Source organism: Piliocolobus tephrosceles, chromosome 5 (assembly GCF_002776525.5).
Source record: "Piliocolobus tephrosceles isolate RC106 chromosome 5, ASM277652v3, whole genome shotgun sequence".
Taxonomy (NCBI): Eukaryota; Metazoa; Chordata; class Mammalia; order Primates; family Cercopithecidae; genus Piliocolobus; species Piliocolobus tephrosceles.
The window spans coordinates 22,963,755-22,976,661 of NC_045438.1; the positions used below are offsets into that span (position 1 = coordinate 22,963,755).

The 12,907-nt window shown below is 34.0% G+C and overlaps 1 protein-coding gene across 4 annotated transcripts in view; it reads left to right on the top strand.

Moving 5' to 3' along the window:
* NKAIN2 (sodium/potassium transporting ATPase interacting 2) overlaps nucleotides 1-12,907 on the top strand; it is a 1,025,502-nt gene that overhangs the window by 306,328 nt on the left and 706,267 nt on the right. Inside the window, exon 2 of one of the 4 annotated variants that reach the window (XM_023230729.1) lies at nucleotides 11,365-11,428. The exons of the other annotated variants lie outside the window; for them this stretch is intronic. Coding sequence (XP_023086497.1) covers nucleotides 11,378-11,428 — 51 coding nt within the window. The 5' untranslated portion in view covers nucleotides 11,365-11,377. The remainder of the gene's footprint in view (nucleotides 1-11,364; nucleotides 11,429-12,907) is intronic. 4 annotated transcript variants of the gene reach the window in all.

The following is a 12,907-nucleotide window of genomic DNA, read 5'->3' on the forward strand; positions in this document are numbered from 1 at the left end:
TTGACAAAATTCAACATATACTCATAATAAGGAAAAATTGTGTACTTGATTAAATGGCTTCTGCTTTTTTCTCTTTTCTTTTTAAAAATATTTTCAACTTTTAGTTTCAGGGAGTGCATGTATGGATTTTTTACATACGTGTATTGTATGATGCTGAGGTTTGAGGTACAGATGACCCTGTGTGATGAGCATAATAACCAGTAGGTAGTTTTTCACCCCATATCTCCTTCTTCCTTCCTCTAGTAGTCCCTAATAACTATTGTTTGCATGTTATATCCAAGTGTACTCAACATTTAGCTCCCACTTATAAGTAAGAACATGTGGTTTTTGGTTTTCTGTTCCTGCATTAATTTCCTTAGGATAAGGGCCTCCATCTGCATCCATGTTTCTCCAAAGACATGATTTCATTCTTTTTCATGGCTGCATAATATTCCATAGTGTTTTGTACCACATTTTCTTCATCCAACCCACCATGAATGGGCATCTAAGTTAAGTCCATGTCTTTGCTATTGTGAATAGCGCTGAGATGAACGTGCAAGTGTATGTGTATTTTTGTACAATGATTTATTTTCCTTTGGGTATATATTTAGTTCCCTTGTTTTCAATTTCATATTTTAAATATGGTAGAGTTTACTAGTGAAGTCATCTTATCCTGGGCTTTTGTTTTTTGAGAGGTGTTTGATTACTGATTCTATTTCTTTATGATATAGTTTTGATATGTGTGTTTCTAGCAATTTGTTCATTTATTCTAATTATGTAATTTTTTAGGGTATAATTTTTCATACTAGTCTCTTATGTGATCTAACATATGAAATACTCCGGAGAAAGATGCAGGTCTGAGAAGAGTGTGTATTCACCTCCTGTTTGGTAGAATGCTCTTTAAATGTCAGGTCCATGTTTTCTTTAATGTTATTCAGATTATCTGTTTTCTTATTGATCTGTCTGGATGTTGTGTCCATTATTGAAAATGGGGTGTGAACTCTCCTGTTATTATTGTATTGTGGTCTATTTCTCCTTTCAGTTCTGTCAATGTTCGCTTTATATATCAAGGTGCTCTGATGTTGAGTGCATATATATGTTTGTCATTGACCTATCTTCTTGAGGCATTGACCCTTTTATCATTATAAAAGCTTTTCCTTTGTCTCTGTAATAGTTTTCGACTGAATGATAATTTGTCTGATGTACCCCTACTCTCTTTTGATTATGATTTATTAATATATGGGATATCATTTTCTATCCCTTCACTTTCAGCCTATGTGTGTCCTTAAATCTAAAGTAAGTTTCTTTTTTTAAAATCTATTCAGTCACTCTATGTCTTTTGATTAGAGAGTTTAATCCATTTAAAGTAATTATTGATATTCCTATCAATAATTTGCTATTGCCGTTTTGTTAGTTGTTTCTTATTGTTCTTATAGTATTTTTGTATATCTTCCTCTCTTGTCTTCCACTGTGTTTTTTTTGTTTGTTTGTTTTTGTTTTTTTTTGGTATTGTTATGCCTCGATTAGTTTTTTGTTGTTGTTTTGTTTAAATTTTACAGATTTGTATGTGTGTGTGTGGTTACCTTGGTACTTACATAAAATATCTTACAACTGTCTATTTTATGCTGATAAGTTGAATTGCATACAAAAACTTACAATTTAACTTCTTCCCCACAACATACTTTGTTATTATTTTCAAAGTCTATTCATATTGTGTATCTTTTAATAATTGTGTTTGTATCTTTATAGTTTTCAAAATAATTTTTTCTCTTAACTTTTACACTAGAATTAAATGTGTTTTACCCACTACCATTACAATAATACAATATTTTATATTTGTCTAGATGTTTACTTTTCTCAACCAGTTTTATACTTTCTTATGCTGTCATGTTGCTGTTTAATGTCTTTTCATTTTGACTTGAAGAACACCACTTAACATTTCTTATAAGGCAGGTCCAGTGTTGATGATCTCCCTCAATTTATTCTATTCGGAAAAGTCTTTATCTCTCTTTCATTTTTGAAGGAACAGTTTTTGTCAGGTGGGGTATTATTTGATGGCAGTTTTTTTTTTTTTTTTTTTTTTTCTTTTTCCTTCAGCACTTTGAATATATCACCTCAACTTCTTCTGCCCTACATGGTTTCTGTTGATAAATTTACTCATAGTCTCATGAATATTCCCTTCTTTGGGATGGTCACATTTTCTTGATGAATTCAAAATTCTCATTTGTCTTTGACTTTTGATAATTTGATTATAATGTCCCTCGGTGTGTATTTCTTTGAATTTATCTTATTGATGTTCTGCGGGCTCTTGGATATGTATGTTCATTAACTTCCCCAGATTTGAGAAGCCTTCAACAATTTCTTCTTTTCTGTTTTTCTTTTTTTTTCTCTATTATCATTAAGAAACTTCCATAATTTGTATATTGGTCTGCTTGCTAGTATCCCATAAATTTCTTAAGCTTTCTTTAAATTTTTTTCTATTTTTTTTTTTTCTCTTTTTGCTCCTCTGAGTTATTTCCAGTGACTTCTATTCCAGTTCGCTGATCCTTTCTTCTGCTTGATCTAGTCTGCTGCCAAACCCCTTTAGTGTGTTTTCCAGGTCACTTATGTTCTTCAGCTTCATGATTTTGGTTTAGTACTTTGTAATATATTCTCTTTCTTTGTTGACATCTTTACTTTGTACATGCATTTGGCTCTTGACCTTATGAACATTATTTTTAATTCATTGTCAGGTTAACCATTTCACTGGGGTTGATTTCTGGAAGTGTATCTTGTTCCTTTGTTTGGAGCATCTTAGTCAGATTCTTCATTTTTCTTGACTCTCTCTCTTGGTATCTGCACATTAGACAAAGCAGACGTTTTGCTCTGCTCTATCAGTCGTTACTGACTTGACTCGTACAGAAGGCTCCCACCAATCAACCTACCCAGGGATTCTGGTGGCCTCTATCAACTCTTTTCCTTCCACAGGAGGGGAAGGCTTTTGTCAGCTTACTGTGTGATGAACTGAAGCTATGGTGTCTGTAACCCACTGTTTCTATTTCTCCTTAGGTGGCTAGATTGTGCCATCTCTGTCAGAGCGTCAGGATTCACAAAGCAGAAGCTTGTTGTTTGGGAACAAGACAACAAGAGATATTGTAGCATTGGACACATAGATCAACTCTTAGAGATATTGTAGCATTGGACACATAGATCAACTCTTTTCCTTCCAAGAGGAAAACTGAAAAAGAAAATTGAGATTTTTTGTTTTTTTGTTTGCTCACTCTGTGCTAAGCAATGGGGAGGAACAATAGCCTATACCAGCCCAAGATGTTGCTTGCATTCTTCCTCAGGTGTCTAGACTGTGCTGGGCCCCTCAGAGCTTCAAGACTAGCAAGACAAAGGCCAGTTCTCTGTACCACCCCCCATGCCCCACCCCGCTTCATTGGAAATGCAAGGGGATTGAACATGTGATCCAAGCCCTTACTTCCCCTAGGTGAAACCAGGAGCTTGGGCATCTCTTTCTGATCTAAGGGAACCACACTGAGAAGGGTCTCTGGTGAGAGGATGTTTCATATCTCTCTACCAGCTTTAGTGAGTCTGGTTTTGCATTCTCCCAGGATGTAAGTACCTTTCATTTAGTTTCTGATTTCCCACACAGGGAATTCTTCCATCAATTGTGGCTGAATTGATATGCTTGTACGAAGAAGGAGAGTCCAGGGTTTCCTATCCTGCCATCTTGCTGACATCACTCTGCTACATTCTTGTATGATTAGTTTTGTAGGCATATGTTTTTATATTTCTTAGGTAAATACTAGGAATATAATTGTTGGCATACAGAGTAGGCATGTATTTAACGCTGTAAGGTATCTTCCAGTTTTTCAAAATATTTTGTTTTTCACTCTGACTAGCAATATATGAGATATCCAGTTGCTCTGTATTCTAGCTAACATGTTGTGTTATCAGCCTTTTTAATTTCAGCAACAGTACTATGTGTGGAGTAAAATTTTAATGGGGTCTTAATTAGCATTTTCTAGATTTATTTTTATGGACATTGAGTAGGTTTATGGTGATTTGATATTGTTTCAAGGGAAAGAGTGGTAAAAAGGATGGCACTAGGGACATTTGGTCATATCAACTAAAAGTAGTATTGTCCATTAACAGAAATGGGGATGACTGAAATATATGCAGGTGGAGGCAGGAAAAGGAATATAAAAAATTGAGTGTTAGGCATGTTAATTTGATATTCCTATTAGATAAGTTCAAGTAGAGATGTCAAGTGGCTATATGAGTTTAAGTTCAGGGAAACATCTATTTGAAGATCATCAGCATATAGATGAAAGTAAAGCCATGAGATTTGGTGAGATCACTAAGGGAGGAATTTTAAGTAGAAAAGAGCTGAGAACTAAGCCCTGGACTCCTCCAGAATTGCACCCATTAAAAGAAACCAGGAAAAGATTCTGAGATTAAGTAGCCAGAGAGGACAGAAGACACATAAGAATGTGACACTCAGAAGCCCAAGAAAGGAGAGCTTTCAGTAGAGACGCAGTGATTAACTGTGCCTGATGTTGCCCAAAGGGAGGATTCTGCTACATTCTTAGGGAACAAAAGGTTGTGGTCAGAGGGTGGGATGCTTGACTCTATAATTATATTCAGTTCTAGCTATTAGTAATGTAAAGGTCTGGAGAATGATGATTGAGACAGGGACTCTATTAGGCTGAAGGACAAGATCACAAGAAGAAAGGAGTTTAAGAGACAGAAAGGTCAGTTTGTTGGAAGCATGTTGTAACAAGTGATATGCAATTGGAAAAGCTTTTTACAAATGTTTGTGTGTATGTATTTGACAAGCAAGAATAATAGGCTAAATCTGTCAATATGTCATTTAATAAGATTAAAAAAGGAAGTTTTGTCTTGAGGTGTAATATATTAAATGCATCGAGAAATAATTATTTAACATTAGGCTATACGTATGGAATTTAATGGATTTAGTTGACTGTGAACTTAGTAAAGCTTTGCCAATTAGATTCTTAATGATTTCCAATAAATTTTTTTCAAAAAGGACTTACAAAAAACATGGTTAATCCTTATCTGTATTAAATAATTTTAGCAACCAAAGTAAGAAAGGCTGTTCCTCTTTACGAGCATAGGTCAGCCACAGCTTAAATGTCATGTGCCTTCACATATTCTATATTGAGCATATCAAAGGAAGAGAGACTAGGATTATCAGTGAAGTTCAAGCCTTGTCACATGACTATAGTGTTATCAAACAGACAATTTCATATACTTCCCTTGAGAAAAAAAGAAATTAAGGAAAAATAAATGAGTGGTATTTTATATTCCTCCTTGAGCAGTAGTGACAGGAGAATGTAGAGATACCCCTGCTTGGCAGCATTAAGAATTTTTATATTTTAGTGATTGATAGCACTGCTTCGTCAGCAATGTAATCCTTAAAAAATTTAGAAAATCAGTAAACGAGTTAACTTTATGGTGAAGACTTATCACATTTTATGAATTCTAAGATACCATCAATTACACCATATACCATTATTTTATGTAGCAAACTGCCATTATAATTATGATGTGCCTTCACTTTTAAAAACTCATTCTGATTTCAGAAATATTAAAATGTGAAAAAGGGTTTTGGTATGTATTAGTGATATGTAGCAATTAAAAACTATAGCTCCTCAACTTTTTGTTTTTAATAATGTTAGTGTCTTAATGTGCTATGTATCTTTCAAATAATCCAAATCCACAAAAATATATTTTTGCAAACACAGACTTTTTATTAAATATCAAATTCTTTTTTATGTAAAATATTATATTTTTATTATAGTTAGTAGATGCCTCCCCTGAATAACTTTTCAAAGCAGGTTCAGCTCTTAGAGATTAGTAACAAAATTCTTACTGGGTTAATATCAATTTTTCCATTAAAATGTTATTCTTCATTTGCTGCACTGGTGCCATGTCTTTTGACTATTAGTAATAAAATGAAGGCTATGTAAAGAACATGTTAGAGATACCATGTATCCTAATTACTCCACCTGGGGTGCAGTCAGCAGTTTGCTCTAAGTTGCTCTTTTGGCTGTGTTGCAAAGTAGTTCATACACTTGTACCTTCTAGTTTATGGGTGAATTTTGTCAGTGCATTCTATGTTTATTTGTGAAGAGTTCTTCCTGGAAGTCAGATTAGGCTATCACGGGAACAGCATGCTTCTAAGATGTTTGTGTAATGTTGATTAATGTGACACTGTATTGTAACTTTATGGTAATAATTCTTTATCTTTTAAAAGCATCTTGAATTCAAGATGTTTTAACTTTAATGCAGATTTTCTTATGCAGGATCCTAAAAACTTGGTTGCAATAATACTGCTGAAAAAAACATTTTGTTTTTTTTTTTTTATGAATATCCACCAGAAAGCTGGACTTGAACCTTAAGTAAATTTAGTGGAGAACAAAGAAGTGGCACTTCAGGAAAGTGCTATGGAGCAGCTATTTCTAACATCAAACCATCCGGTAACTTGTAAGCTTCATAGTTGTCTAATTACTGAATGTGGGCTACATGTAACCATAGCCGTTATATAATCATGTTTAAAGATGAGGGTAAAGGAAGTGGTAAAGATCCAGATAATATGTAATCTTATTTAATTAATGTTTATGAATGATGCAGAAAAAATAATTTAAGAAAAACACTGAGCCATAGATATACACTTTCACAGATAGCCAAGTAGTGAAGGCATTAGGTACAGACCATTTTGGAAGTATGTACAGGAGAATACTTTGGAAGTATGTACAGGGACTGATACAAAGTTCTGCTTATTTCTTAAAGTGATTAGCTATAAAATGCTTTTTTACTTTGAATTATTAACCTTTCTAATTACTTGCCTTCCCGTCAAGAAAGGCATGAGAAGTAAAGTTGGGATGAATCAATTTCATTTTTTTTCAATAGCGAATTTGAAGTGAATTCAATTTTGGTCAAGGTGGAAAAACTTATTTCGTAGAAAAATTATCTGGGGAGGTCCAGGAGAAAAATTAATATTGTATTTGCATACCATAGTTAGATCACAGATGAACTTCAATGGTACCCAATTTACCTATATCTAAGCAAAAGGCAAAGCCATCCTTCCTAAATGATCTGTTTGAGGCATTTGATAGCATCTTTCTCAATATTTTTGATTGTCCAGGAAGCACGCAGTGAGGCAAAACGGTCAGCACAGGCAATAAGACAGAAAGCTGACCTGAGCACCTGCTTGTGTTCTACTCTTTTGTAATTTTAGTTTCATCAGTATAATTCTATATTGGCATCATTCCCTCTTTCACTTTATTTTGCACTGTCATATAAAGCTACCATTAAGGCATATACTCCATCCTAAATCTCATTTGATCTCTAAGTAAAAGTTCTTAAAACTATTGGGACAAGATGGCCATACCTTAGGAGGTGTGCTAACTAAACTAAGGGAGTCTGGTTCTCTTTCTCCTCAAGATACAGCCCTGTAGATAGCTATAGATTTTTTTCAACTGAGGCCTTTATGATGTCAGAGTATTTTCTTTCCTTCTTGTATTCTGGAGGTTTAAACTGAGCCCTGGGGATAAGGCATGATGCTATTATAGGAATAGATTCCTGTCACAAAGGTAGAAGGTTCAAATATCTTTTCATTCAGGTCTTTTTCTTTAGAACTGATACTCCCATTTATTTATATCCAATCTTACTTTTAAAAGAGGAGGTATGGCTAAAAATATGCACACACTGCAATAACATAAAATGAATTAAAAAATCAGAATAAAAAGGAAACAACTCTAGGAAACTCAAATGAAGCCAAGATTAAATTTAGAAAATAGAAAGGGATGTTCTGCAGTGTAAATTGGAATACAGCAAGTATTGTCTTTAAATAATTTTTTCACTTGTAAATGAAGAGAAAACAAATGATTATGAGATTTGAACTGGTCATGCTATTAATGCCAATACCTTAGGGGGAAACAAATACAATTTTTGCATTCCAGTTCTCACAGGATGCACTGTGGTGAGGTTAACGGCATCCTCAATGATACTCTCTCCAGTGAGTACAATAAAAATTATTGTAGGCATTCTTCTTCTTTTCTACATGTAATATAAGCCCAGGGATGACAGCAACATGAAAACTCAGTAAAAAGCACTTTTATAGAACAGTGATCATCTGAAAACAGTGATCTCTGAGGACAGAGGTCTATAATTTTGTCATTTTGTTCTATTTGGTCTATAATCTGTCATTTTGTTCCTGGGATAAAAACTTAGAATATATAGAACAGTAAATTGGCAAAGTCATCCTGTATGGGCCAGAGTAAATATTTTGGTTTTGAAGGTCATATGTTCTCCATCTCAACTTCTCAATTCTGCCTTTGTAGCATGAAAGTAGCCATAGGTAATGTGGAAATGAATGGGGGTACCCATAAAACTTTAAACAATTAGATGGTGAGCCAGATTTGGTTCATGGACTGTCCTTTGCCAAATCTGATCTAGAGAAATAGGATTTTATTCACTTTAGAGATTCATCTAGTCTGTAACTTCTCAGAACAAATTTTAAATAAATATTTGAAAGCAAAGATTAGAAATTCAAGTACATCTTTGAAATTAAAGACCTGAAAGACATTCTATTACCATGTAAGGGTACTATAGGATATAGCTCCCCAACCAGAAAGTGGTTGATATCTTCATTTAAAAAGTAAAGAATTTAACCAGAGTTACCTCACCTCTGAATTAGGAAGGGTGAATGAGTATAATTAATCGGGGAACATTTCCCCCTTGCCCCAAAATTCTGCATTCTCCAGAAGAAATGTATGTTCGTATGTGACTCATGGAAAGTATAATAATAAATCATGTGCACCTGGGAATGATCACCCACCTACCAGATCTGTGCCCACAGGCACATTTTTCTCACCTATTTTTAACTGAATCTCCTTATCAGGAAGTTGGGTATAATAATTTATTCCTCACAGGGTTGCTACGAGGCAAAATGTTTAGCCGTTAGATGAATGATTGATATGAATTGATAGATTATAGTTTGGGTCCTAAAGTACATGCCAGAACTCCTAAATGCTTGCATACAGGACTGTATCCAACCCATAGAAGTATTTACTTTGTCCTGTGAAACATGGACTGTATAAGTGTCTGTGATGCAAATGAGAAAAAAAATATGGTAGCTTTACATGAAAAAATAGATTTTAGGGAAAAGAAAAGCAAGTAGATCTGACTGCCTTAGGCCTGCTGCATTGGATGAAAACAGTCCATGTGAGTAAGGCATGTGGCCTCCAGTGTACACAGCTTTTACCAGACACCTGTCACCCTGGAGCTCCGACTGGGCTCTGCTGCCATTCACAACCCGGCTTGTCCTGCTGTGTTGCTTTAGTAGTGTCCATAAGAAACAAATCCTTCCTGGTCCCATGTATATATCTTTTCTTTCTCTTTTGTATACCCAGTCTGCTTCATTTTCTTCTATTATGTGGTTCTTGTTAGGATCCCAGAGTAACGTAAAGTCAGGAGGTTATTAGTAGCTCTGTGATAAAGGAATTCTCTAGTTAAGTAAGCTTAGGTATGCTTAGGGAAGCAAAGAAGGCAGGTGTCTTCTGTGGGCCTCTCATTATCCTTTAATATATTAATGAACAGTTTCAGTTTCCAAGATAAGAGTACACTGTATAGCAATCTCAAACTCATTTTAACAAATACATTTTTTAAAATTTCAGTTTAATGCCCTATATGTCATGGCCACTTAACTATTGACCACATTTTTCCCATGGAACATGGTTTGGAAAGATACTATTTAAATCCTCATAGATCTTGTAATTTTAATATAAACATCCCAGATGTATTTGTTGCAAATGGTATCCACCAATTACCTGATAACTGAACCTACTTTATAACATTACTGGATAATAATAGTATCAAGAGTAATATAGGTAAGATTTATTGAATACTTATAGGCAGCAGGGTAAGCACTTAGCTAGGTTATTTTATTTAATCTGCACAACAATTCTGTAAAGTGGATTGTCTTATCCCTCTTCCATAAATGATAAAAATGGGGTAGAGTGAAGCTAAATAAGTTGCTGGTCACACAGCTGCCAGGTAAGACAACTGAAGTCTTTTACCCTTACTCTTAGCTGCTGGATTTCACTGCCTTGACTTTGTGCAGTTAAGAGTTGGAAACATATGCTCCAAATTATATCTAAATTAGATTGATCTTGGACCGTGTTTCTTCCTGTAGTAATGATATATAAATATCAACTGTCTGTTGAAAATCACTCTAGCTTTTAAATATAAAACCTTAATAAAGTAGAAAAGTATATGCTAGATTTATATTGTATTTGCTAGAACATATGGCTGGTTAATTCAGTAGATTCACCGATTTATAAGATTTAGAAAGAAGAGGTCATGAAACTTGATGCTTTTCAGTTTTAAAATGGTATACTATTTGATGAGGGTTTTTCTAAAGAAACTGATACTCATGGTTCTATTAAGGCACAGATTTCTTTTATCAGTCCCTGAGGGTACTGACTAGTCCTTAACTGTTCTATATTTAAGGAGAGTGAAGACCAAAAAAGATCAATAAAAGCTAAACAGAATGTTCCTGAAATCTTTTCTGCAAGCGGACAGAAATTTAACAGTGCTTAGTAGAGAAGCAGATATGCCTGAACTCCCTTTGAACTTATGTAATCACTCCTCAACTTGCCCTGCCATCCTGTGTATAATTTTGCCCAAGAGGTACAAACTTTTAATTTATGAAGGGGAAAAAATATGACAGAGTGTTGAGATCATTTTCAGTGAGGTCCAACAATGATCTCTAAGTTGTAAGAAGCCATTTGTTTTCCAGTAGGTTGATGGAGAAGAAATACACAAAATATTTGTAAAATATCACCATCCATAATGGATGATTATAGTATGTAAGTATATATATTTATAGTATATAGTACATAAGTATATCTATACATAGCTAAATATATGTATACATACATGTTGTGTTTTCTTGATACCGAGATACTATTAATTATAATAATACACATCATTGATGCAATCAGAGTTTTTCAGAAAGAAGATAAGCATATCAAACATGCCAATTTTTGGAAGACACATTCAGATTTCATGAACTGTCAGAATTGAAATGTGTCTTATGATTAAGTCTGTCTGGATGCATTGCTCACTATTCAGATGTAGGGGTTGATAAAATGAAAGAAAAAGAGAAGTTAAGTTTTTCTAGGTAGCTAGGTAAAGGGCAAGGGTTGGTAGATCTGGGAAGCAAATTAAGATTTTAGCATGCTGTGAAGTTTATTTTAGAAGCTCTAAATTATGCAGGTCAAGTTCCAAGCCTTGTTGAATTAGTTGGGGTTGCCTTTAAATGGGTCACCCGCTAATCATGCCTTATTTGTCCCTCTGGTGTATTTACAGGTACTGAAGATGGATGGGGATCATTAGGTATCTCTTATTATATTGTCCCACAAATATCTTAACCGTGAGTTTTTCAGAGTAATATTTTTCCATTTGTGTCTACAGGCTAATATATATTTGAAGAATTCATGACCACACCTCAGTGTTCATGTTTCACTGAGATTATTTCATTTTCATCCAGAAAAAAGTTTTATTTTATATAAATAATATGTATTTTTCTGGCTCTGAAAATGATGTATGGTATTGAAGACAACTTGGGGAATGTTGATACAAAATAGGTGACTTAAAATCACCCATAATAGTACCTTTACCTATAATGATGTAATTTGAAGTGTCCATTCTTTTGCTTTAAATGTTTTTCATATAAAATTGAGATCACTTAGTATATATATTTTTAATTATTTACATTCAAAATGAACATTGTGAACATGTTATCTTTAAAACGAGATGTTTAGTCTGGGTAGATAAGAAAGCATATATTCAATAGTTTTATTCAATGAAATAATTGCTGCTTTTATACAAGTTAGACTCATATTTACCTATGTTATTAGACTGACTTCAGAGAGGAAAGTTTTATAGGCTATAGTTTTAAGGGAAATTTGTTGTTGTATAAAGCTCAACAAGAGGAAAGTAGACCTAATTATCATATTTCTAACTTGTCACTGCATTTTGTGATGCTGTATTACCATGAGCTCAGATAGTCCTAGATGCTTGCAAATTTTAACAAAGGAAATTGTACAAATTGCAATGGATAATAGCAACCTCAAATTTCATAGTATTTCTGAAAAAAGAATGACTCCCCATAATTTTAAATCATTGTCAGAAATTTACATTTCCTTGGCAGTCTGTGGTCCTTAAAGTTTAATAAGATAGTCCAAATTGATAAAACTCTGTTAAGTCTTTGCCCCTGGTTGAAGAAGTTTCCATAGCATGGTGGTTTATTATTCTCTTCCCCCAAAGTATCTGGTCTCTACATTCATGTTAAAAACAACACCAACAACAAAAAGAAAGGAAATAAAGATAATAAGAGAATTGCATATAATTTTTAGAAATTAATTTAATACACTTGATTATAGCCAAAAGGCCAAGAAGTGATTAGAAATAAATTTAGTTAAAATTATCTGTAGTATAAATCATTTTAATCTCTATTGTGATAAATGTTAGGGATCATATTACAAAATACGTTTCCCTTTTTTAGCTTTGTTATTTATAATTATTCCTAGTATAAATGTAAGCTGTTACTGGATTGCTGAGGTATCTAGAAATTCACTGCCTTTAGCCATTGGATTAATATGTTAAAGCTCACCTTAAAATTTTCTGGTGCTGTGCAAATACTAGTTGTTCAGTGAATGCTTGACTGACTACCTGATGGAAGACTACTCTAATAGGCTCCTGAAAGGAAGATGGAAATCTAGAGCATTGCAGGGGAGAAGGAGGCAGGAGCTTAGGACAACATAGGTTGTCCTTAGGTTATGTGGGAGCTTAGGTTATGTGGGTGAGAGAGAAAGCCACTGAGACCAAAAAAGGAACCAAAAAGAAATTC